Source organism: Zingiber officinale, chromosome 7A (genome assembly GCF_018446385.1).
Source record: "Zingiber officinale cultivar Zhangliang chromosome 7A, Zo_v1.1, whole genome shotgun sequence".
NCBI classification, from domain to species: domain Eukaryota; kingdom Viridiplantae; phylum Streptophyta; class Magnoliopsida; order Zingiberales; family Zingiberaceae; genus Zingiber; species Zingiber officinale.
The window spans coordinates 73,901,409-73,923,469 of record NC_055998.1 but is presented as its reverse complement, the minus strand read 5'-3'; the positions used below and the strand labels follow the sequence as shown (position 1 = coordinate 73,923,469).

The 22,061-nt window shown below is 40.5% G+C and overlaps 1 protein-coding gene and 1 pseudogene across 7 annotated transcripts; one reads left to right on the top strand and one right to left on the bottom strand.

Moving 5' to 3' along the window:
• Positions 1-919: 919 nt before the first annotated feature.
• LOC122000179 lies at positions 920-3,090 on the top strand (annotated as a pseudogene).
• Positions 3,091-3,477: 387 nt separating this feature from the next.
• Positions 3,478-8,143, bottom strand: LOC122001537. Of its 7 annotated transcripts, none has more exons than XM_042556328.1 (7): positions 7,690-8,143; positions 7,384-7,590; positions 6,109-6,253; positions 5,643-5,861; positions 4,858-4,913; positions 4,597-4,789; positions 3,478-3,952 (listed from the first exon to the last, which is right to left on the bottom strand). In XM_042556328.1, the coding sequence occupies exons 4-7, from the start codon at positions 5,712-5,714 to the stop codon at positions 3,569-3,571; spliced, it is 705 nt and encodes a 234-aa protein (XP_042412262.1). In that variant the 5' UTR covers positions 5,715-5,861; positions 6,109-6,253; positions 7,384-7,590; positions 7,690-8,143; the 3' UTR covers positions 3,478-3,568. The 7 variants fall into 7 exon arrangements, with proteins under 7 accessions (XP_042412262.1, XP_042412263.1, XP_042412261.1 ...); XM_042556329.1 differs by having other exon boundaries at positions 5,643-5,857; XM_042556327.1 differs by having other exon boundaries at positions 5,643-5,793.
• Positions 8,144-22,061: the final 13,918 nt, after the last annotated feature.

Genomic DNA, 22,061 nt, shown 5'->3' with positions numbered 1-22,061 from the left:
GTAAGTAGAGAGTGTCAACAGTATACAGCCTCATAAGAAGAATAGCAGATACTAAAATAAAGTCACAATAAATGTTCGTACCTGAAACCATATCCTATGCTAGGTATAGAAGATCAGAAATGGTACTAATCTGCTACAATACTACACATAACTACAGAGGTAATAAGAAAGGTATATACAAATTTCCAAAGAATAAACCAATGTCTAAACATCTACAATGAGAGTATATCTCAACATAAGACAGCATATCAATATAAGTGAACAACAGCAAGAAATGACGGTAGCTTAAATATACCACAGCAACATAAGTAAGCAATAACAGCATATGTAAACAGCAGCAGCCAAAGCAGGCATAATAACAGCGTATGCACGGATGGTCACCCCACCCACCTCTCTGCACCACGAGCCCTGTATGGTCGAGAGGCCGGATCGATGACAACTGTACCACCCAAAGGCCTCCACTACTCTCGAGTGACCGGATGGACAGGTGCTGAGTAGCTAACTAGCTACACAACGAAGGGGGTCTCTGCTGCTCGCAACTCTAGCTACCACCAACTGCAAGTGGCCGAGTGCGACACGACAGGACAAGCGGCATCAACTCCAGCTACCACTCTGTCGAGTGGCCGAGGATGCGGCCCTGGTCAACGACTCTCTCGACCGCAAGGGAGAATTGATCGTTGACATGTCTGCCATGATATGATCCACCAAATGCAACAGTCAACATATATATATATATATATATATATATATATATATATATATATATATATATATATATACACAGAGATGTTAGCCTGCGGTGCTTATACTGCGGCATCGGTGCAGTTTAGTCCATGTCATACGCGAGCTGACAAAAAAAAAAAAACAAAACATTTCCCTTGTTTTTTCCGTGTAAAGGGCGAGAACAAAAATTCGCCGCGGACAAACGCGTGCCCTAGCAGAGCACTTCGCGAGCCATCACCGCGACCTCTCCCTCTCCCTCTCTTCGTGAGCTCTCCCTCAGCCGGCCCTAGCTCGCGATAAGTCGCGAGCTCTCCCTCTCCCTCTCTTTGCGATCTCCTTCCACGATCCTCTCCCTCTCCTCGCCATCTCCTGCCGCGAGCCCTAGCAGAGGTCGGCGCGAGCCATCTCCTGCACCTAAACCTTAGGTGGGAAAAGGTTTAAACAGGCAGAGCCCAGTCAACACAAGGAAGGATGGGGTGGAAGGCAGCTGAGAAGTTATTCAGGCACTGGAAGATCCTCAGAGGCGACAACGTAATCTTCAATTCTTTCTTTTTCACGTATCATTGTTTACCTTGGTTGAAGTTATGATTTTATCTTTTGCTAATGTTTTGTAGGTCATGATCATAAGAGGCAAGGATAAGGGTGAGACAGGTATCATCAAACGTGTCATTAGATCTCAGAACATAGTCATTGTTGAAGGGAAAATTTTGGTCTGTTCTCTGACTTTATACACCACTTATTTTGCTAAATTGAAGTGATTTTTGCCTAAAAGATTCCATATATGGACTGTATTGGTGCAGTAGTTATATCATGAATCTAAGACCAATCACCTCATCAGGGCTGTATCAAGCATTGAATCAACGCACTGGTTGTTAAATTAAAGTGTTTGTTATTTATTTAGTTGAGATCAGTTGTCAGAGATTACATTAATCTACTGAAAAATCTATATGAGATGTTGAATCGGTACACATTTCTTCAGAAATTTAGAAGTTCTTCATGATTCAGCTAAACTGACATTTTATTCTACTTTTCATTCATTCCGCATAGGTTGTTGATAGTTGAAGTTTCTATCTAGAACAATCTGGAGTTCTGCATAATCATTTTATACTTTATAATGATTTAGTGAAGTGGAAAAGTGAAATATGGTATTCTCTTGTTTGTATTAGTTTTTCCAAATCGTGCATTGGTCTCCATAATTTGACATAATCATCTGAAGGCTTGTTCAAGGTTATTGCTTGTACTTTTCATACAGGAGTAGGATTCATTTCCCATATGCCTTCCATAATTTCCATATCAATTTACATTTCCATTTGAAAGTTTGTTTCTTGTTAACATGTTATTTACACTATTCTAAAAGCTATTAATATTCCAAGGCCACCTTTGTGAATTAACAAGCTACATAGCCTAGTGTAATCTTCTACGTGTTTTACCTTTCCAGTGCTATTGTGTACAAGTAATGTTATTTATGATCATCATAGTTCCATGTGGTAGTATGATGGGTTCACGAATTTTGATCTTTCGTACTAGTACCCTTTGCTATCTGTTATCAGATTGTGTTGTTCTCATTTCAGGTGAAGAAACACATCAAACAAGGGCAAGGACATGAGGGTGGAATCTTTACAATTGAAGCCCCCCTTCATGTTTCCAATGTCCAGGTTCTTGACCCAGTTACTGGGTACAATCTCTTCAACATTGCCTCATTAGCTTTATTTTGTGTTAAATTCCCTAATTTGGTTACTCTTTATAAGTAAAATTGTTATCGTGCAGGAAGTCATGTAAGACCGCGGTATAAATATCTGGAAGACGGAACTAAAGTACGGGTCTCTAGAGGACTTGCTGCATCTGGAGCTATAATTCCTCGTCCTGAAATACTAAAAGAAAGGCGAAAACCAAGACCTAGCTTTGGTACATTCAGTTTTACTTGATTGCTAAAGTTGCTTTCTTAAATTCAGTTGTTTATTACCCATTGGTTGCGTTAATGGATTGTCATATCAATTGAGAGGAATAAAACATTGAATTGTTATTTCATATTTATTTGACAACTATAACACCCTACAGAACTCAAATACCTAATGTGGAGCTAGACCCACGTACTTGATGTCTGCCCATATCCATAGCTTTTGCAGCTGTTTGTAATGGATCTGAATTATTATCATATTTCAACTATCTTATGCAGTTGGTCCCAAGGATACACCAGTTGAACTAGTACTCGAAAAGACATACGATGCTAAAGCTGGAATTGGCATGCCTGATCTCTAGAAGCCCTCGATAAGGGAAAATCATTCTCTCATCTGCATTATCATCGAGGAAGTTCAGATCGTGCTTAATTTGGCGACATATGTTTCTTGTTCAAATATGCACCTTGACTATGGTTAGATGAAAGTGCCAAGAACCTGATGGTTTATTTAGTTTTGTTATTGAGTTGGTGATGATGTGAGGTCCATCTTCATCCTTGTGATTTAGTTATCTATAGTTTCTTGCATTTGTAGTTTGATGATGTAATTGAACCTGTATCTTTGTAGGCATCTCACATAGTTTGACAAAGTTTACCCTTTGCACCACATTGTCACCCATCTTTCAATGTGAAGTTGTTATAAACTTACGCTTTAAATTTGGGTTCTTAAACGTATGGTTTTAAAATCTACTAAACGTAATTTTTAATCAACATACGATAAAAATAAACGAAGAAAGCAAATTTTGGACTTTGCCAATAGAATCAAACAGTAGCAATATTCTTAATCAATAAAAAATATATTATATAAGGATGATATTATTTTCTAAGGATGAATAATTATTGCAAGTAGCAACGAGGCACAACTCAAAACTAACGAGGCAGAAAAGAAAACTAAAGTAGCAAACTAGAAATACAAGGTTGATGGAACTCAATATACAAAGGGGAACTGCGACAAGCAGTACTCTCTTTCGCGCCATCTCTTGCCAGAATCCCCTCCAAATCCCCCATGGTTCTTGCTAACCAAATCTCTAAGCTCCTCTGAATCTCCTTGAACTTGTTCCTCACCGAGTCCAATGATTTTCTTGCACTTGATTTAGCTTCTGCTGTCAACCCATCTCCTAATGGCCTTCTTATTGACTCTGCTTGCACTGAACTCAGCTTTTGTCTTGTTTCCGATGCACAATTCTGCAGGTGAAATGCTTCGAGCAAGAACTCAGTCTGTCGTTGGGTTCGGAACTCTGGAGTTAGGGTCGGGTCGCAGGGCTCATTCATTCTCTGTAGAGTTAAATTCAAATTAGGTAAAAATGACGAATTGTTAACAAAAGTTGATATGAAAAATGAAGCCAAATATATTTAGCCACTCTTTGTTTCTTGGCGAAATGGGCATCCAACAAGAAACCTATGCATGTCGTTCTAAAAATAATGAGTTCTCCACATACTCATATTTTCCTTCCTCTTGATAGATTTTGCCATTTTGAGAATAAAAAGACCTTCACAAAACATGTCAAATTGTCCCATGCATTTGTCATTCTGTTCGATTGTTATCTAATTTTCTTCACTAAACAGTTGCATCCATTAGTCAAGATCATAAAGCAGCAACCTTCAAACTTTATAGGTCCTCTCTCAGTAAAATTGACAACATAAATCCTATTCCTCCATTATGCTCTAACATGGGTATATCACTAAAATTCAAACTAATTAAATCATTCATTGTTACATCAACTAATGTCTTCTTTGGTCTATTTCTTGAATATTCCGCTAAGTGATTCAATTTTTAACTATAATATGTGGATCATTTATGAACCTGCCTATATAACCTTAGCCTATTTTCTTTCATTTTATCATTTATTGGAGCCACATCTAACTGGACAAAATAAGAATTGAAAGTTAATAACAGAAAAGTCAGTTAATTAACTTACCATTTTCCTACATAAAGCTTCAACTTTTCCAGCAAGAGATTGATATCTCTTTGCTTGCTTCCTCATCAATGAAGTTATTTTGGACAAATCTCCAGTCCCGACTTTTTCCAGGTAAACCAATTCTTCTTCAAGAAGTTTAAGCTTAGTGGAAATGCCAGAAGATTCACTATCAACCTTCCAAGGGGGTTCCCGCCTGAATATCAGTTTTCAATTATAGTAAGACATCCTACTCACTGGCTAGGTGGATTCAACTAAATTTACCTTGCCACTAAATGCTTCATACTATTTGTTGTGTCAAGTGAGTCATACATCATATCCTGCAGTGATGTAATGAGAGAAAGTAGTGATGCCAAAATATGATTTAATAACATATGACCATAGCATAATAGCAACTCAATGATCCAAATAAATGTTAGATGCGACCATCATGAAAAGTTTGTTGCTATGGAAGGAATCATTACTGATTAAAATATGCAATGTGATTGAATACTACTGAAACAATACTCATCACCAATCTAAAAATTTCATGGCACAAGAAATCAATCCAAACAAAATGCACTAGTTATATATCATTTTTAGGTCACTTGGATGTTGTATTAATTTCTCAGAACTTTCCTTTATAGTTCTCTGCCCAATTTTAGGGGAAATGAATATCAATGGAATAGTTTATCTTTTTTGCCTTCTCTCCCTACCAATGTCTTTCTTTTAGTCTCTTATACTTATCAAACATCAAATGCTAACTGGAGTCATCCTAACAAAAACTTTAGGGTTTCCAGATTTTAAAGGACAAATTCAACTAATATCAACTAAGTAAAGCTAACAAACAAACCGTCCATTAAGATATAATAACTGTTTTGTACAAACATAGTTCAGTCTGACTAACACTGACAGAGAACAGTTCGTTAATTATACATGCCTAACACTGAAAATTCAAACCAGCATGAGATAAGACTGAAACCCTTACAAATTCAAACCAACATAGGATAAAACTGAAACCCTTACAAATTCAAACCAGCAAGTGCATAGGGCAAGACTGAAACCCTTACCTGCCATCCAATAGACTGATCTGTCCACTGTTTCATGCCTTCCGTTGAGAGAACAGTTGAGGGACCAAACATAGTAAAACCACAACCACCACTTCACTGAGGTTACAAAAATTTGCTTCCAGTTTGGCCCCGGCTTCTCCAAGCATGTTTACTGGATCGAGTGAATTATTGTCAAGTTGGACAGCATTCCACCACATTTGGTTCATTCTTTTTTACTGTCTGATTTAAGATGCTTGAGTTATTTCAGATTTTGGTGTGTTCTTGGTGCAGCAGTTATCAATGTGATTCAAAAAGCAGAAAAATGTAGCAGAAAAAAGCTATAGGATTCATTTATCAACATTAGAGCAGAAGAATGTTTTTTGTTCAGGACAAAAAGTAAGCTGTTCCAGAAAGCACAGAAAGCATACAATAATCGCCGATAAAATTACAAAAATCATCACTCAACATAAAGCACAGTAGCTTTTACCGGAGAAGAATTATCCAGGCATCCGAGCTTGGGAGAGAGATGCGATTTGGTTCCTGGATTCAACAATGACTCTGTTCTGAGATCATCTAATGACACGTTTGATGATACCTGTCTCACCCTTATCCTTGCCTCTTATGATCATGACCTACAAAACATTAGCAAAAGATAAAATCATAACTTCAACCAAGGTAAACAATGATACGTGAAAATTGTCGCCTCTGAGGATCTTCCAGTGCCTGAATAACTTCTCAGCTGCCTTCCACCACATCCTTCCTTGTGTTGACTGGGCTCTGCCTGTTTAAACCTTTTCCCACCTAAGGTTTAGGTGCAGGAGATGGCTCGCGCCGACCTCTGCTAGGGCTCGCGGCAGGAGATGGCGAGGAGAGGGAGAGGATCGCGGAAGGAGATCGCAAAGAGAGGAGGGCTCGCGACAGGAGATGGCGAGGAGAGGGAGAGCTCGCGAAGAGAGGGAGAGGGAGAGGTCGCGGCAATGGCTCGCGAAGGGCTTTGCTAGGGCACGCGTTTGTCTGCCGCGGTTTTTTGTTCTCGCCCTTTACACGGAAAAAGCAAGGAAATGTTTTTCATCAGCTCGCGTATGACGTGGACTAAACCGCACCGATGCCGCAGCATAAGTACCGTAGGCTAACATCTCTGTATATATATATATATATATATATATATATATATATATATATATATATATAAAATCAGAATCAGGTATGCTACAGGAAGTCAGCACGCTCAATACAAAACATAACTAAACAACAATCAAAATATGCAAACATGGTATCTAGTATCGGCTAAATATTATAGATGACAACAAGAGACTGTATGGATATGGAAACGAATAACTCAAAGGTTTGAGTGGAAGTATCAAGCGCAAGTAAATAAGAGTGGAGTCAAGGTAAAACAGTCCTTATCCAAACATAGCTCATGCACTAAGTTCAAAGAGCTAAAGAGACAAAGTAAGAAGTACCCGCCTCAAAAGAAGATGATATCAATCAATCCAACGTCCAGACGCTCGTCATAACTCACAGTCCTATAATCACATAATGTATTTAGCTAATTACATATATAACAATTGGCTAAATAAAATTCCTAATCTAATTAGGGTAACTGTAATCGACCACGATGTTTGAGTATCCCCCAACTAACCTTAATCCTAAGTCTATTCACAAATCATCAATTAATTAACTCCATCATCTACTAAGCACATCCAGGCATCCATAAAGATTCACAACCCCTCAAATCAGCACCTAAATTCAGCAACCTTACCTCCAATTCCAAATGCCCCAAATGAAGACACGCTGGTGGGAAAGTTGCTGCCGGAAAGAGATAACCTGGTGGAGCTTCAAGGGTTGATCCAACAACTTGATTCTGTCGGAGACTCACCACTGATGCCTCATATTAGATCCAAGAAGATCTAGCAAAACTCCACAGATAAAGTAATGACCGGAGCAGAAAGTCTGGTGGCTGCGGCTACTGGTGTTAGGTCAAGATGGTGGCAGTTAGGGCATGAGACAGATCGACAACAACCGATTGTAGTGGTGGCAATCGACCGAAGGAAGGAGAACTACGCACCTTTACCCGCGGCCGAAGAGGGCCAACAGCAGCTCCCACCACCACTGGCAGCAAGCATCAACAGCGGCGTCGATGGCGTCGGCCAATAGGTGTCACGCGACAAGGCTGACGGAAATCGGGTGGCACCGTACGATCGAGGGAGGGAATCGATAGGAGGCGGTGGTGCAATATCGATGACAAGGAAGATGGGGTGCTCGGCCGTCGGCTACCAGCTCCCTCGTGGCATTGGCGTCGGGGAAGGAAAGGGCTGCTCAAAGGGGACAGCGATGGACAAGTCGGCTAGGCTCCTGGTCGAGGCCGACGTTGAGGGAGGAGAGGGAGGAGAAAGTCGGCCTGGCTGACGGTCGGGTGCGAATCAGGGTAGCGCGGTGCGCCGTTGCGAGAGGGAGAGATGAGAAGACAACGCAAGGGAAGGGGATCGGGAGAGGTTGTGCGGTGATGAGGAAAATCGGGAAGAGGAGGGATTTTATAAAAGAAGACTTAGGTTTAGTGCAATTAAATCCTAAGTTCATTCCTTAATCAACTTTTATTTTCGGATATTCCTAACAGGTTTTTATCGGGTTCATTAGTACATCCCCTCTAAATACATCATACGAGCTCCGATTAATTCCAAAAAAAATTCTAAAAAATCCTAAAAATTCCGTTAAGGCTATTAGCCTATTAAACCTTATTATTTAATTATTAATTGGATGTCATATTTTACACTCCAGCTACTTTCATGGACCTCATGAACAGAGTATTCAGAGAATACTTAAATAAGTTTGTAATCGTATTCATCGACGACATCCTTATCTATTTCAAAACTCAGGAAGAACACGCAGAGCACCTGAAGATAGTACTGTAGACCCTTCAGCAGAACCAGCTATATGCCAAGTTCACAAAATGTGAATTCTGGCTCGATCAGGTACCCTTCCTGAGTCACATCATCTCCAAGGATGGTATCATAGTAGACCCCAGTAAGATAGAGGCTGTGAGTAACTGGAAAAGACCTAAGAACGCTAGTGAAATCAGAAGCTTTCTGGGATTAGCAGGCTATTACAGAAAATTTATAGAGGATTTCTCCAAGATAGCCTCCCCACTGACAGCTCTCACCAGGAAGAACAGAAAATTTCAATGGACATAGGACTGTGAGAACAACTTTATCGAGCTAAAAAGAAGATTGACCAGTGCTCCCATTCTGACTCTGCCAAAAAACACAGACAGCTTTGATATTTACAGTGATGCCTCTAAATTGGGACTAGAAGCAGTACTGATGCAAAATGGCAGGATGATCGCCTATGCCTCCAGACAACTCAAGGACTATGAGAGGAACTACCCTACTCATGACCTCGAGCTTGCAGCAGTTGTCTTCGCCCTCAAAATTTGGAGACATTACTTGTACGGAGCTCAGTATAGAGTGTATACAGATCATTAGAGTGTGAAGTACTTCTTCACCCAGAAGGGTCTGAATATGCGACAGCGCAGATGGCTCAAGCTGGTCAAAGACTATGCCATAGACATTCTCTACCACCCAGGAATAGCCAATAAGGTGGCAGACGCACTTAGCAGGAAGTCCAGTGACACCTTACTATCCCTAGCAGCCATGTCACCGCCCCTACAAAAGAAGATTACAGATTTCGGTCTCGAACTTATAGTTGGACAGCTCTCTACTATGACATTAGCATCTACCCTGCTTGGTGACATCCAGACAGCTCAAGGTCAGGACCCTGAAATTCAGAAAATCAAGCAAGGGTTAGCAGAATCAGAAAGTGGAGAGTTCAGAGTATCTGATAGTGGGGTATTGTATTTTGGTGAGAGACTATGTGTTCTGGATCAGGAAGAACTACGGAGGAAGATCCTAGACGAGGCTCATAGGACTCCTTATGCGATGCTTCCTGGTTCCACCAAGATGTACCAGGACCTAAAGAGACGTTTTTGGTGGCCTGGGATGAAAAGAGACATTGCTAGATATGTCAGTACCTGTCAGACCTGTCAGAGGGTCAAGGCAGAACACCAGAGACCATGAGGAGTTCTGCAGCCTATTCAAATTCCGGAATGGAAGTGGGAGGATATTTCCATGTATTTCATAGTGCGACTACCCAGAACCACGAATGGTTTTGATGCCATCTGGGTAATAGTCAACAGATTGACTAAATCAACCCACTTCTTAGCTATCAGGATATCCTACTCCATGGAGCAGCTAACTCAGTTGTATCTCAAGGAGATTGTCAGACTGCATGGAGTTCCACGGACCATCATTTCAGACAGAGACAGTAGATTCACGTCACACTTCTGGGAGTGTGTACAGTCAACATTGTACACCAGGTTAAAGTTTAGCACAGCTTTCCATATTTAGATAGATGGTCAGACGGAGCAAGTAAATCAGGTACTCGAAGATATGCTCCGAGCGTGTGCCCTAGACTTTAAGGGAAGTTGTTGCAAATATCTGTGTTTAGCAGAATTTGCATACAGCAATAGCTATCAGGCCACTATCGGCATGACACCCTACGAGGCTCTCTACTAGCGGTGGTGTAGATCTCCAATCTGCTGGTATGAAAGTGGTGAACAGAAAGAACTAGAACTTCAGACAGATCTAGTAGTAGATACCACAACAGCTATACAGCAGATCCGCTAGAGGATAGAGACAACTCAAAGCCGCCAGAAAAGCTATGTTGATACACGGCGCCGACCCTTAGAGTTTTCAGTGGGGGATACAGCATTCCTCCGAGTGGCTCCCATGAAGGGAGTAATGCGTTTTGGGAAGAAGGGCAAATTAAGTCCCAGATATGTGGGACCATACCTTATCACCAGAAGAGTTGGCATATGAGCTAGAGCTACCCCAGGAGATGTAAGCTATCCATAACGTATTTCATGTATCTATGCTGAAGAAGCATATCCCAGATGTCACTCAGGTGATTGAGCCCCAGTCGGTACAAGTCCGCGAAGACCTCAGTTATGACAGTCGGCCTATTCAGATAATAGACCGAGTAGTGAAGAAATTGTGGAACAGGAGATACCATTAGTAAAAGTCATGTGGCAAAATCACATAGCAGAAGAGGCAACTTGAGAGACAGAAGTCAGTATGAGACAGAAGTACCCAGAGTTATTTTAAGTTCGAGGACGAACTTTTTATAAGGTATAGGAGATTGTAATGCCTGAAAATTCTCAAATAAATTTTATAAATATCCTATTATTTTTCTGGAATTTTAGAATATTTTTACGGAATTTTTGGAGTAGCAGAAGTAGCAAAATTAAATAAAAACGTAAAATAGCCTAAGCGGAAATTAAACCCGCGACCTATTAGACCCTACAACTTATAGTATGACTTTAGTAACTAGGTGGCCCCAGCAGGGGTGTGCTGAAAGAAGAGAAGAGAAATTATATTTATGAGTTAGTCGGGTCGTATTAATTACTTAATGTAAATAGGGAATTTAAGTGAGGATTTATTATTTTGGATCGGCAACTCTTCCTCACCCTCACCCTCGCCGCCCTCTCCCTCTTCCTCACCCTCTCGGCACACCAAGCCCCAAGGGACCTAGGGTTCCATCCCTAGGGTCGTAGGAGCACCTCCCGGCGACGACTCGGATACGAGAACGCTCCTCTTCTCAAGAAGAACGCGTAGACGTAAGAAGATCGCCGAAGAGATCTTCTTCCCCAAAAACCTAGCGATCAGAATTGTAAGAAACCTAGCGCAGGAAGTAAGTAACCCCTCACCTGTAGTATAAGTAGTTAATCGTATGTTTTTATGTTTTAGTTTAGCCATATGCAGATTTTTCGGCACGTAGGGTGTAGTTGACCCTCCTCGCAAGTTTAGGGTTTATTTGAGCACCTCTAGATGGGCCAGACATGTTTTCCTCTCCAGTTTTGGGGTTTTAGACACTGTCGGGTGCCTAGAGGTGGTCCTCTAATAGAGAGGAGGGATAGAGCACACCAAGTGTTTGATAAAATGACTAGTACAATTAAATGCTACAGTAGGCATTTTAATAGCTCAGTTAAATGACATAGAAGCATTTTAAACAGCATGCATAGTCTTGCTTCAGTTTATATGGGACTACGGTCCAATGGGTGGACTCCCACAGTTGCCCTTAGGTTCAGATAACCTAGCTCTAGGTTCAGATAACCTAGTAAGAGCAAGACAAGATGAATCAGCTTATGAATCAGTATTTTACTTTTATCAGTAACACTGTGCTGGACTCTTAGTTGTCCTTAGGTTGGACTCCCATAGTCGTCCCTAGGTTTAGATAACCTAGTAAACTCTACAAGATTCGGGACTAGCTACCTCGGGTCTAGTTAGGGATGTGCGCATAGCAAGTACAGTTGTCGGGCCCAACAGCAGCATGATTATTATTTTTATCTATTATGAAAATAGTTTTCAAAACTTCACAAATCAAGTATGTGAATACAATTCAGTTTTAGCATTAGCCCAACATCAGTTTAGCTCAGCTTATGTATCAGTTCAGTTTTTCTTATTGATACAACAAGATAGTTCTATGATCAGTATTTGATTGCCATGACTCATATATCAGTATTTCATGATTTAGCATTTCCAGCATGAATATCAGCATGTGTCTCAAATAACATCTTTGTAAAGCATGATTTCATCGAATGCATGTTTTGTGAGGTAGATGGTTCTTACTAAGCTCCCAAGCTTATAGTTTCCTTTTCCTTATACTATAGATACAGGTAAAGGGAAGATGGATTAGCGGAGGCTGGAGGTCAATGTGTCAAGATGTATGTGAGAAGAAACTTGGAATAAAGACTCTTGGGGACTAGCAAGTTTAAAGAATTAGAACTTCTTATATTCTTATTATTCCGCACCTTTAGAATGTTTAAGTGTCATGAATTGTGAAAGTATGCACCATGCTATGCCTAGACTACGAGTTATTTTGATGTCAGTCAATAAACCATGAACAATGACAGTTATGGCATGCCTAGGAATCTTATGATGTTTTTAAGTAGATACATTTGTATTGTATATGGATTAGTGGTGGAATGCAGCAGAAATCATAGAAATCAGAGCTCCAATCGATCAGCCGATCGATTGGAGGGCCCTCAATCGATCAGCCGATCGATTGAGGAGTGATTTTTCGCGTATAGAGAGTTGCTGAATCGATCAGCTGATCAATTGGCCATGGATTGATCAGTCGATCGATCGGGAAATAATTTCCGCGAATAGAGAGCTGCTGAATCGATCAGCTGATCGATTGGCCTAGGCTGGATCGATCGGCCAATCGGTTCAGAAAAGACCTCCGTGCACAGAAGCACGTTGGATCGATCAGTGGATCAATTGAAGCTCTTTCAATCGATCGAGTCTCAGCTTCAATCGATTGGGAAGTCTGATTTATGCTGGAAACGTCTAATTTCAGCTCCTTGATCAAATGGAAAGTTTAGATTCCCTTCTTTAGCATATGTACAACAATGAAAGTGTATTTGAACATAAATTCCAGTTTTAATAGCAATTAGCAGAATTTTTAATTTAGTTCAGCCTTTTTCACATTATGCATCAGTGGTAGCCACAGAATAGTTTAGCAACCGTAACCCTTGGCCTTACAGTTTAGTCAGTAGAAGGTGGGGCGTTATACCGGGCGTCCGGACCACCGGGCGCCCGGACCTCCGAGCGCCTGGGTACCTCCCAGGCGCTCGGACCCTGTTTTCCAGCAGATTCCTTCCTGCAAGAAAAATGTTAGTCCAAAGCACTCATATCTCTTGCAAAATAGATTATTAGCACAGTTCATAATTCAAGATAGAAAGAGTATGACTTAGATTTCGTCTTTCCGAGACCGGAATCTAGTCACGATCTCGACTTAGAGTTCCGAAATGGTTCTAAGTCAGATCGACACCTAAGTTTCCTTCCCTGAAATGTGTCCTCACAATCACTCTCCTCCAGTGACTTACCTTTACTCACCTGCCAAACGTCCGGTCAACCCTTCGACCCGTCTGGACTTCGCGCCAGCTATCCGGTCACCCCGTCGACCTAGCTAGACTTTGTGCCAAACGTTCGGTCAGCCTGTCGACCCGTTTGGAATTCGTTCCAGCTATCCGGTCAGCATTTCAACCTAGCTGGGTTTCGTGCCAGACATCCGGTCAGCCCGTCGACCTGTCTGGGCTTCTCCTGCACACTCGGTCAGAGTGTTAGATCAACAACAAAATTAACTTAACCTATTTTGTTATTCATCAAAACCTGAGTTAGATCGGTAGTACTAACCGCACCAACAATCTCCCCCCTTTTTGATGGAATGACAACTTGGTTAAGTTAGTGTAAAGTGCAAGTGAAACAAGCATTAACAGGTTTTTAAGTTAGTTTATATTTTCAATTTGTTTTAGCTAACTTGACCACCTAACCCTCCCCCTTTGGCATTCATCAAACACAAACATATTATAAATACAGAAAAATTGCAATAAAGAATATGGACAATTGTAAAAAAACAAGTCAGACTGACTCGGGGGAGTTAAAATAATTAAAGATTTTGCTGTTAAAGAGTATCTATTAACCTTTTCAAAATAGCTAAGTTATCAAAAATAGCTAATTTTAGAAAAATAATTTAGTAATAGGTTTGCATATTTTCAATAGATAATTTAAACAACCATTAAATTATAAAAGCTAATTTTCAAGTTAAAGCTAACTTCAAAAGAGGCCAATTTTCAAACATAAGTGTATAAGTTTCAATTTAATTTTCAAAATAAGTTTAAACTTGAAAGATTTTTCAATCATGAGTTTTATAAAAGTAATTTTATAAAAGTAAGATTTAAAAAAAAAAGAGGTCAGATTTAATATTCAAAATCTAATTTTTCAGAGTTAAGTTTATGAAATCTAATTTGCAAACTAAGTTTTTATTTTCTTAAATTAATTTTCAATATTCAAGTTTGAACAATCATAGTTTCAAAACTAAGTTTGTAAAATTCAATTTTCAAAGCTAGTTTTCAAACCAAGTTTATAACATACCATTTAAAAAAAAAATTAATATAAAACATGGTTTTACAAAGGTTAGGTTTCTAAAACATTTTTAGAAGAATATTTTCCAAAACCTAATTTCAAGAAAATATTTTAAAAAAGGTGTAAAAATAATTATTGCTCCCCTGAACATGACACTGTTAAATCTGTCTAACCAGTTAGCTACTCACTGACGATTAGAGAATAGCAACTTTCACTCGGTTAGTCAAATTAACTCTAAGCATCAGTTAGTGTTTGACTATACTAAATGACTTAATTTGATTAATATATGTTTAATATTTAACACTCAGACTTATATTGATTCACTAATATAAGCATCTTAAGTCCAGACAATCTGCCTATGCATCTCACCCCTTTCTATATTTAGCAATCACAAACTTAGTGAGATGCTCAAATACTAGCCCTAGGGGAACATGATTTCTAAGAAATTTTTCTAGTCTAAGGCTAAAACTGTTTTGAAATTCTAAAAATAGGAAATTTTGAAAACATAAAAATATTTTACCTTAGAATTTGAAAGTGCTTATTTTTTAAAATAATTTTAAAATTCCTAATCTATTAAGCACAACAGACTAAATCATTTTCAAAGTTAATATACACCTAAGTAAATGTAGTCCAGAATATCATAACTCAAAGTCAAAGTCAAGGTACAATGATCATGATGAAATATACATAGTGGTCGGGATGTCTGTCAAGATGAGGAGGAGGGGTGTGATCCGGGTGGTCCGGCTCCGAAAGAATGGAACATCTCGATCAGCTCAGCGTGACGAGCCTGGGCATCCTCGCGGGAACTGGATAGATCGCGTCGAAGGTCCGAAATATCCTGTCTCACGTCTCATCTCAGGTCGGAGACCTCCTGCCAAAGACTCGTCATGGATAGCTCGAGTCCAGTAACTCAATCGCCTAGAGTGCGATGTGCAGGATGAGGTGCTCGGCCTGGAGGTGGAGGTGGTATCGGAGCTAGAGCGTCCTCGCTGAATAACGCAACCATAAACTCATCATGCTCTGCTGCCTCCTGGGCATCTGGGTCTGGTCGATGCTGTGGCCCCCTCCGCCAAGACATGACGCCATCATCATCATCTATGTGGGCACCCGCTAATGAGAAGCTCCTAGGTCCTATGACGTCGAACTCAATCATGGCCCGGACATTACCTCGGGTGACGTCAATATGTAGGTGGGCGAAATATGTCGTCAAAATATGACAATACGACATATGAACTCGAGCGCTGGTGACATATCCAGCTGCACAGATAATGGTCTGAATTATATGTAGACTAATATCTATATCTAATCTATGGGAAAGTGTGTACAAAAGGAAGGAATGGAATGGACACATCATCGCTATGTCCCGAGTGGATAGTGGTAATATGCAGTAATCTAAGACCCTATAGAGTGCATAATCATGAACTCGAAGGTTAACTGACCTAAACATAGTGACGGTGGGTGCACGCTCCCCTCCAAAAAAATACGAATAAATCATATCCAGGGTGATGTGTGAGTAGGGATCACCAAATTGTAGATCCCTGTGGGGGGGGGGGGGGGGGGGAACACTGAAAACGACACGTAGATGGTCGTAACCCTAAGAAGTCCTGGATAATGGTAGGGGATAGTGTCATATCTATACCAGCTACCCTAGTAACGTAAGTGAGATCATCTACCCTAACCAAGTTATTATAGAATTCAACACATAAATCTATATTTACTGAATTGGTACGGTAAACAAGGTTCCGCAAGTTAAGCTACATAAATGGTTGACTTAAACTCAATCCTAAGTTCATCAGTGGGGAACCTAGGGTCTATACTAGCAGTCGAGGGCCCAGCTGTAACGACCCCACCCTCCTCTCTACTAGTCTGTGAGGGTGGGACGTTACTTAGCTATTAACTTTACTTAACTAATCTTGCTCACATGTTGATAGAAATTCCTAAAATTCTCAGAAAACTCTAAACATGCAATTTAATAGTAGCTGGAAACATAATAACTCATCCCAACATTCTACTCAAGTATTTATTCTCAACTAAAATATATCAATCTGTACATGTATGCGATAGTGATACAACGCAAATAATGGAACTAATGTGCAGAGCAATTTAAATGGAAGAATTCTAAATACATAAAACATTCTATGAATAGACCCTCAACATGAAAGAATAGTTCCAACAATGCAAAAAAGACTTAATCCACCTAAATTTCACAACCAGTCTAAAAGAAAAAATCTCAATAAATTCTTTAGCAAGATCCCAAGGCTTCCATAGTCCAGACATCACACATCCATCCACACCTCCTTGTCTCCTTCCTTCACTATAGCTTCCCTTTTCCTTTATCTGCAGTAAGAGGAAATGCAACTATAAGCAGATGCTTAGTAAGCGCTGTCTAACTCACAAAAACTCAATGTGCATATACATATATCTATAACAAAAACTAAACTGAATGCTTACTGAAAATATAAAACTGAAATGCTAAAGGAAAATCTGAAGCTAAAATACTAAATGCAAATCTGCACTGAAATGTTAACTCAAAATCTGCACTTGAAACACTTAACAAAATCTGCACTATGAACTCTAAAGGGGATGTTCGTGCCCCTTTTACAGCACAAACAAAATTAAAACTTGTTGGAATTAAAGCTTATGCAAAGCTTGTTTCTTTGTTCAAAACTTATACTTTTATACTTCAAAATAATAATCTCTTGGGCCCAAGCTTAGTACCATTACGCGCTCCCTAATAGAAACTGAGGTAGTGAGCCCCCAGTCCTACGAGGGTAAAGACCTTGGTCTTACCAGGGCCGAGACCTCGGAATCAGTCACCTGGATTTGTTTAACGACAACCTCGGAAGTCGGGTACTAGCCTCTTCAAGTAAAATACTTGTTACTTGTTAATGCTTCTAATAAAAAGAATACCTCATACAAGCTAAGGCTATCTGTTCATGTCACATACATCCAAAACCAAAGGAAAACCCACTGCATGCTTACAAAATATCTAGCAGTTTACACACAATGCAGCTAGTAAGGAAGTTGTTACCGGATGTCTAAAAAAAATATCAACATTCCTCATGCTCAGTGCCACGGCAAGGAAAAACAAAAAGAAGTTCTGGACTGCATATTGAAAAGGAAGTCATGCATGTTTATCAGATCAGCAAGAAATAAATCTGAATGAACAGAATGGTGAACAAGGGTCTAATAGCATGGTTAACACACCAATGTACCTACTAATAATTCCATAGAAAATCAATACTGCAAATCTAATTAAACTGCTTAAGAGATCTAACTGAATGCCCCCGAGAAATTAAGGTTGTTCATGCCCATTGCATAGCACAAACGGAGCTAACAGTAAACTCCAAAGGTTGTTCATCTTCATTTCATAACACAAACTGGAACCTGGCAATAAAAAAAAAAACCAAACTACCTGCTTAACCTACACAATTTACTTTCTTCCTTTGAGATTCACGGCAGCAACATCAAAACACTGCTCCTTACAACATGCTTCAAAAAAAACAACAAGAGGATCAAGGATTCGAGAGCTACTCCTACTGCAGGTGAGAAACACTTACCGAATCCCCTAGACTCATAGCCGAGATCTGCTTCTAGGGCTTCGGAGAAACTCGAAATCTCGGCAACTTCTTCACGTCTACGCGTTCTCCTCGACGACGTGATCGCGATGGTGTGGAAGACTCTCGGATTTGGTCCTTGGCCGGTCGCCGGAGACAAGCCCTAGCTACTTCTTCGTTTCCGCCCAAGAGAAGTCTCTGCGCGCAGTCGGGAGAAGGAGAAAAAATATCGGACAAGAGAAAAGAAAACCTAATTCCTCTCTTAACTTATCCCTTTTTATATTTTGGGTATTCTGTTCTCTGTTATCCCTTAAATTAATTTCGCTATCAATTTTATCAGCACAACCCTGCTGGGTTCCTGGTCATCCGAAACAATTTAAGATTTTGCTTAACTAGAGGTCTCCGGTTCGATCCTCGGCCCGACCTCTTTTTGCCTCAAATTCGTTTCTTTTGGTAAAAATACCAAACGAATTCTGAAAATTACATAAAAATACTCTAAAAATTTCTAAAAATCTCTAGAATATTTCTAAAGCATTTCTAAATATTTTTAAGTACTATTAAGACTCGAAATGAGTAAATTTGGGTTGTTACAATTCCCCATACCTTATAAAAAGTTCGTCCTCGAACTTAGAATAATTTTGGATATCTCTGTCTCATACTGTCCTCATGCTCCCACGTAGTTTCCTCGTGCTTCTGATTTTGCCAAATGACCTTCACTAGTGGTACTTCTTTGTTCCTTAGTCTTTTAACTTCTCTGTCCACTATCCGTATAGGTCTGCTCTCATAACTAAGATTCTCCTGAATCTGTACTGACTGAGGCTGAATCACTTGGCTAGAGTCGTGGAGGCACTTCTTTAGCATGGAGACATGAAATACATTGTATATTGCTGACATGTCTTGAGGTAAGTCCAACTTGTAAGCTACCTTCCCAATCCTCTCTGTGATCAGGTAGGGTCCTACGTAGAGGGGACATAACTTGCCCTTTTTGCCAAATCTCATCACTCCCTTCATAGGAGCAACTTTGAGGAAGACTGAATCCCCTACTTGGAATTCAAGTGGCCTACGACGTGCGTCAACATAACTTTTCTGCCTACTCTGGGCAGTCTCAATTCTCTGTCTGATCTTCTCGATAGCCTGAGTGGTTTCATCTATCATCTCGGTCTACCTGCCCAGTTCTAATTCCATCTCTTTTCTTTCTCCAGCCTCTAACCAGCATATAGGTGATCTACACTTTCGGCCATACAATGTTTCATACGGTGCCATCTTGATAGTGGTCTGGTAGCTATTGTTGTAGGCGAATTCAGCTAAGTACAGATACTTGCACCAACTACCCTTAAAATCTAATGCACAAGCTCGAAGCATGTCTTCTAAAATCTGATTTACTCACTCTGTCTGTCCATCAGTCTGGGGTGGAAGGCTGTGCTGAATTTGAGTTTGGTGCCTAATGCATTCTGAACACACTCCCAAAAATGAGAGGTGAAGCACCCATCCCTATTAGAAACAATCGACTTCGGAGCTCTATGAAGTCTGATCACTTCCTTAACATACAGCTGTGCCAACTGCTCTATAGAGTGGGCCACCTTGATGGCTAGAAAATGGGCAGACTTTGTCAACCTGTCCACTATCACCCATATCGCATCGTAGCTATTAATGGTCCTTGGAGGACCTGTTATAAAGTCCATGGATATTTCTTCCCACTTCCACTCTGGTATTGGAAGGGGTTGTAGGACTCCTCCTGGTCTCTGGTGCTCTACTTTGACTCTCTGGAATGTCAGGTAGGCACTAACATATTTTGCAACATCTCTCTTGAGTCCAGACCACCAGAATCTCTGTTTCAAATCTTGATACATCTTGGTGGAACCAGGATGCATGGAGTATGGTGTACTATGAGCCTCTTCTAGAATCTTCTTTCTCAATTCCTTATCATTGGGGACACAAAGGTGGCTCCCCTGATAAAGGATTCCACTGTCTGATACCCGAAACTCTGAATTTTCTTCTTTTTGTATCCCTTGCTTGATCTTCTGGATATCTAGATCTTCACTTTGCTTTCTCTGTATATCCTCAAGTAGGGTTGACTCTAAGGCCAAAGCAGAGAGTTGCCCACAAACAATTTCGACTCCAAAGTCTGACAATTCCTTCTGCAGGGGCAGTGCTAATGATGACAAGGGCATCAGGGTTGCACTGGATTTTCGGCTTAGTGCATCCTCTACTTTGTTAGCTTTACCTGGGTGGTAGAGGATTTCACAGTCATAATCTTTAACCAACTCTAACCACCTGTGTTGTCTCATGTTTAAGTCTTTCTGGGTAAAGAAATACTTCAAGCTCTGATGGTCTGTGAAGATTCTGCACTGAACTCCATACAAATAATGTCGCCAGAGTTTTAGTGCAAAGACCACAACTGCCAGCTCAAGATCATGAGTGGGGTAATTCTTCTCATAGTCATTGAGTTATTTGGAAGCATAAGCTATAACCTTCCCCTCTTGCATAAGAACAGCTCCAAGGCCCATCTTGGAAGCATCACTGTATATGTCAAAACTCTTGTCACTCTCTGGAACAGTCAGAATGGGAGCACTGGTCAGTCTTTTCTTCAATGCTTGGAAACTTTGCTCACATTTGTCTGACCATGCAAACTTCTTGTTCTTCCTAGTTAGGGTTGTTAGTGGAGAGGCTATCTTGGAAAAGTCTTCCACGAATTTCCTGTAATACCCAGCTAAACCAAGGAAGCTTCTAATCTCCCTGGCGTTCTTGGGTCTACACCAGTTGTTGACTGCTTCTATTTTGGCAGGATCCACCTGGATACCTTCTTTAGAGATGATGTGACCTAGAAATGCCACCTGCTCTAACCAGAACTCGCACTTTAAGAATTTGGCATAAAGCTGCTTTTGCTGAAGGGTCTGCAGTACTATTCTCAAGTGCGTTTCATGCTCCTCTGGGGTTCTTGAATAGATCAGAATGTCATCGATGAACACGATGGCAAACTTGTCAAGGTATTCTCTGAACACTCTGTTCATTAAGTCCATGAAGATCGCAGGTGCATTAGTCACTCCAAAAGGCATGACTACAAACTCGTAGTGTCTATATCTGGTCTTGAAAGCTGTTCTAGATATATCACTTTCTTTCACTTTCAACTGATAGTATCCAGAGCGCAGGTCTATCTTAGAGAACATTGTTGCCCCCCTTAACTGATCAAATAGATCATCTATTCTGGGAAGAGGGTACTTGTTCTTAATTGTCACTTTGTTCAGCGCTCTATAATCTATGCACATCCGCATAGATCCATCTTTCTTCTTAACAAATAACACTGGAGCTCCCCATGGTGAATGACTAGGGTGGATGAAACCTTTATCAAGCAGCTCCTGGAGTTATTCTTGTAGTTCTTTCAGCTCTGCTGGAGACATCTAGTATGGAGCTTTAGAAATTGGACCGGTGTCAGGAACCAACTCAATTTCAAACTCCACTTCTCTGTTGGGAGGTAGTCCAGGTAGCTCTTCTGGAAATATCTCTGGATACTCACAGACTACTCAAACATCTTCCTGCTTGGGTCCTTCTTGTTCTTCTGCATTCACAATGTACGCCAGAAAACCAGTACACCCTTTAGCTAACATTTGGTGAGCTGTTAGGGAAGAGAGGAATTTCTGAGTCTTCCTCTTCGGCACTCCCGTAAACTCAAAGGATGGTTCACCTTCTGGTATGAAAATCACTTTCCTTCTGCGGCAGTCCACCGAAGCGCTGTACTTACTAAGAAAATCCATACCCAGAATAACGTCAAAATCCTGCATCGCTAGGATTACTAAATTAACATATAGCTCTCGGTCTGAAATTTTGACTGGTACAGCCCGAAGCCACTGGTTGGACTCCATGACTTCCCCAGAAGGTAGGATTGTCAAGAACTTAGAGTTCAT

Bases quoted from the DNA above. Each gene is read 5' to 3' on its own strand.
- LOC122001537 (XM_042556328.1), bottom strand. From the start codon at position 5,714: ATGTTTGGTCCCTCAACTGTTCTCTCAACGGAAGGCATGAAACAGTGG. The intron at 4,914-5,642 runs GTAAGGGTTTCA...ACATCACTGCAG, and splicing joins ATCAGTCTATTGGATGGCAG to GATATGATGTATGACTCACT. The intron at 4,790-4,857 runs GTAAATTTAGTT...ACTGATATTCAG, and splicing joins ATGAAGCATTTAGTGGCAAG to GCGGGAACCCCCTTGGAAGG.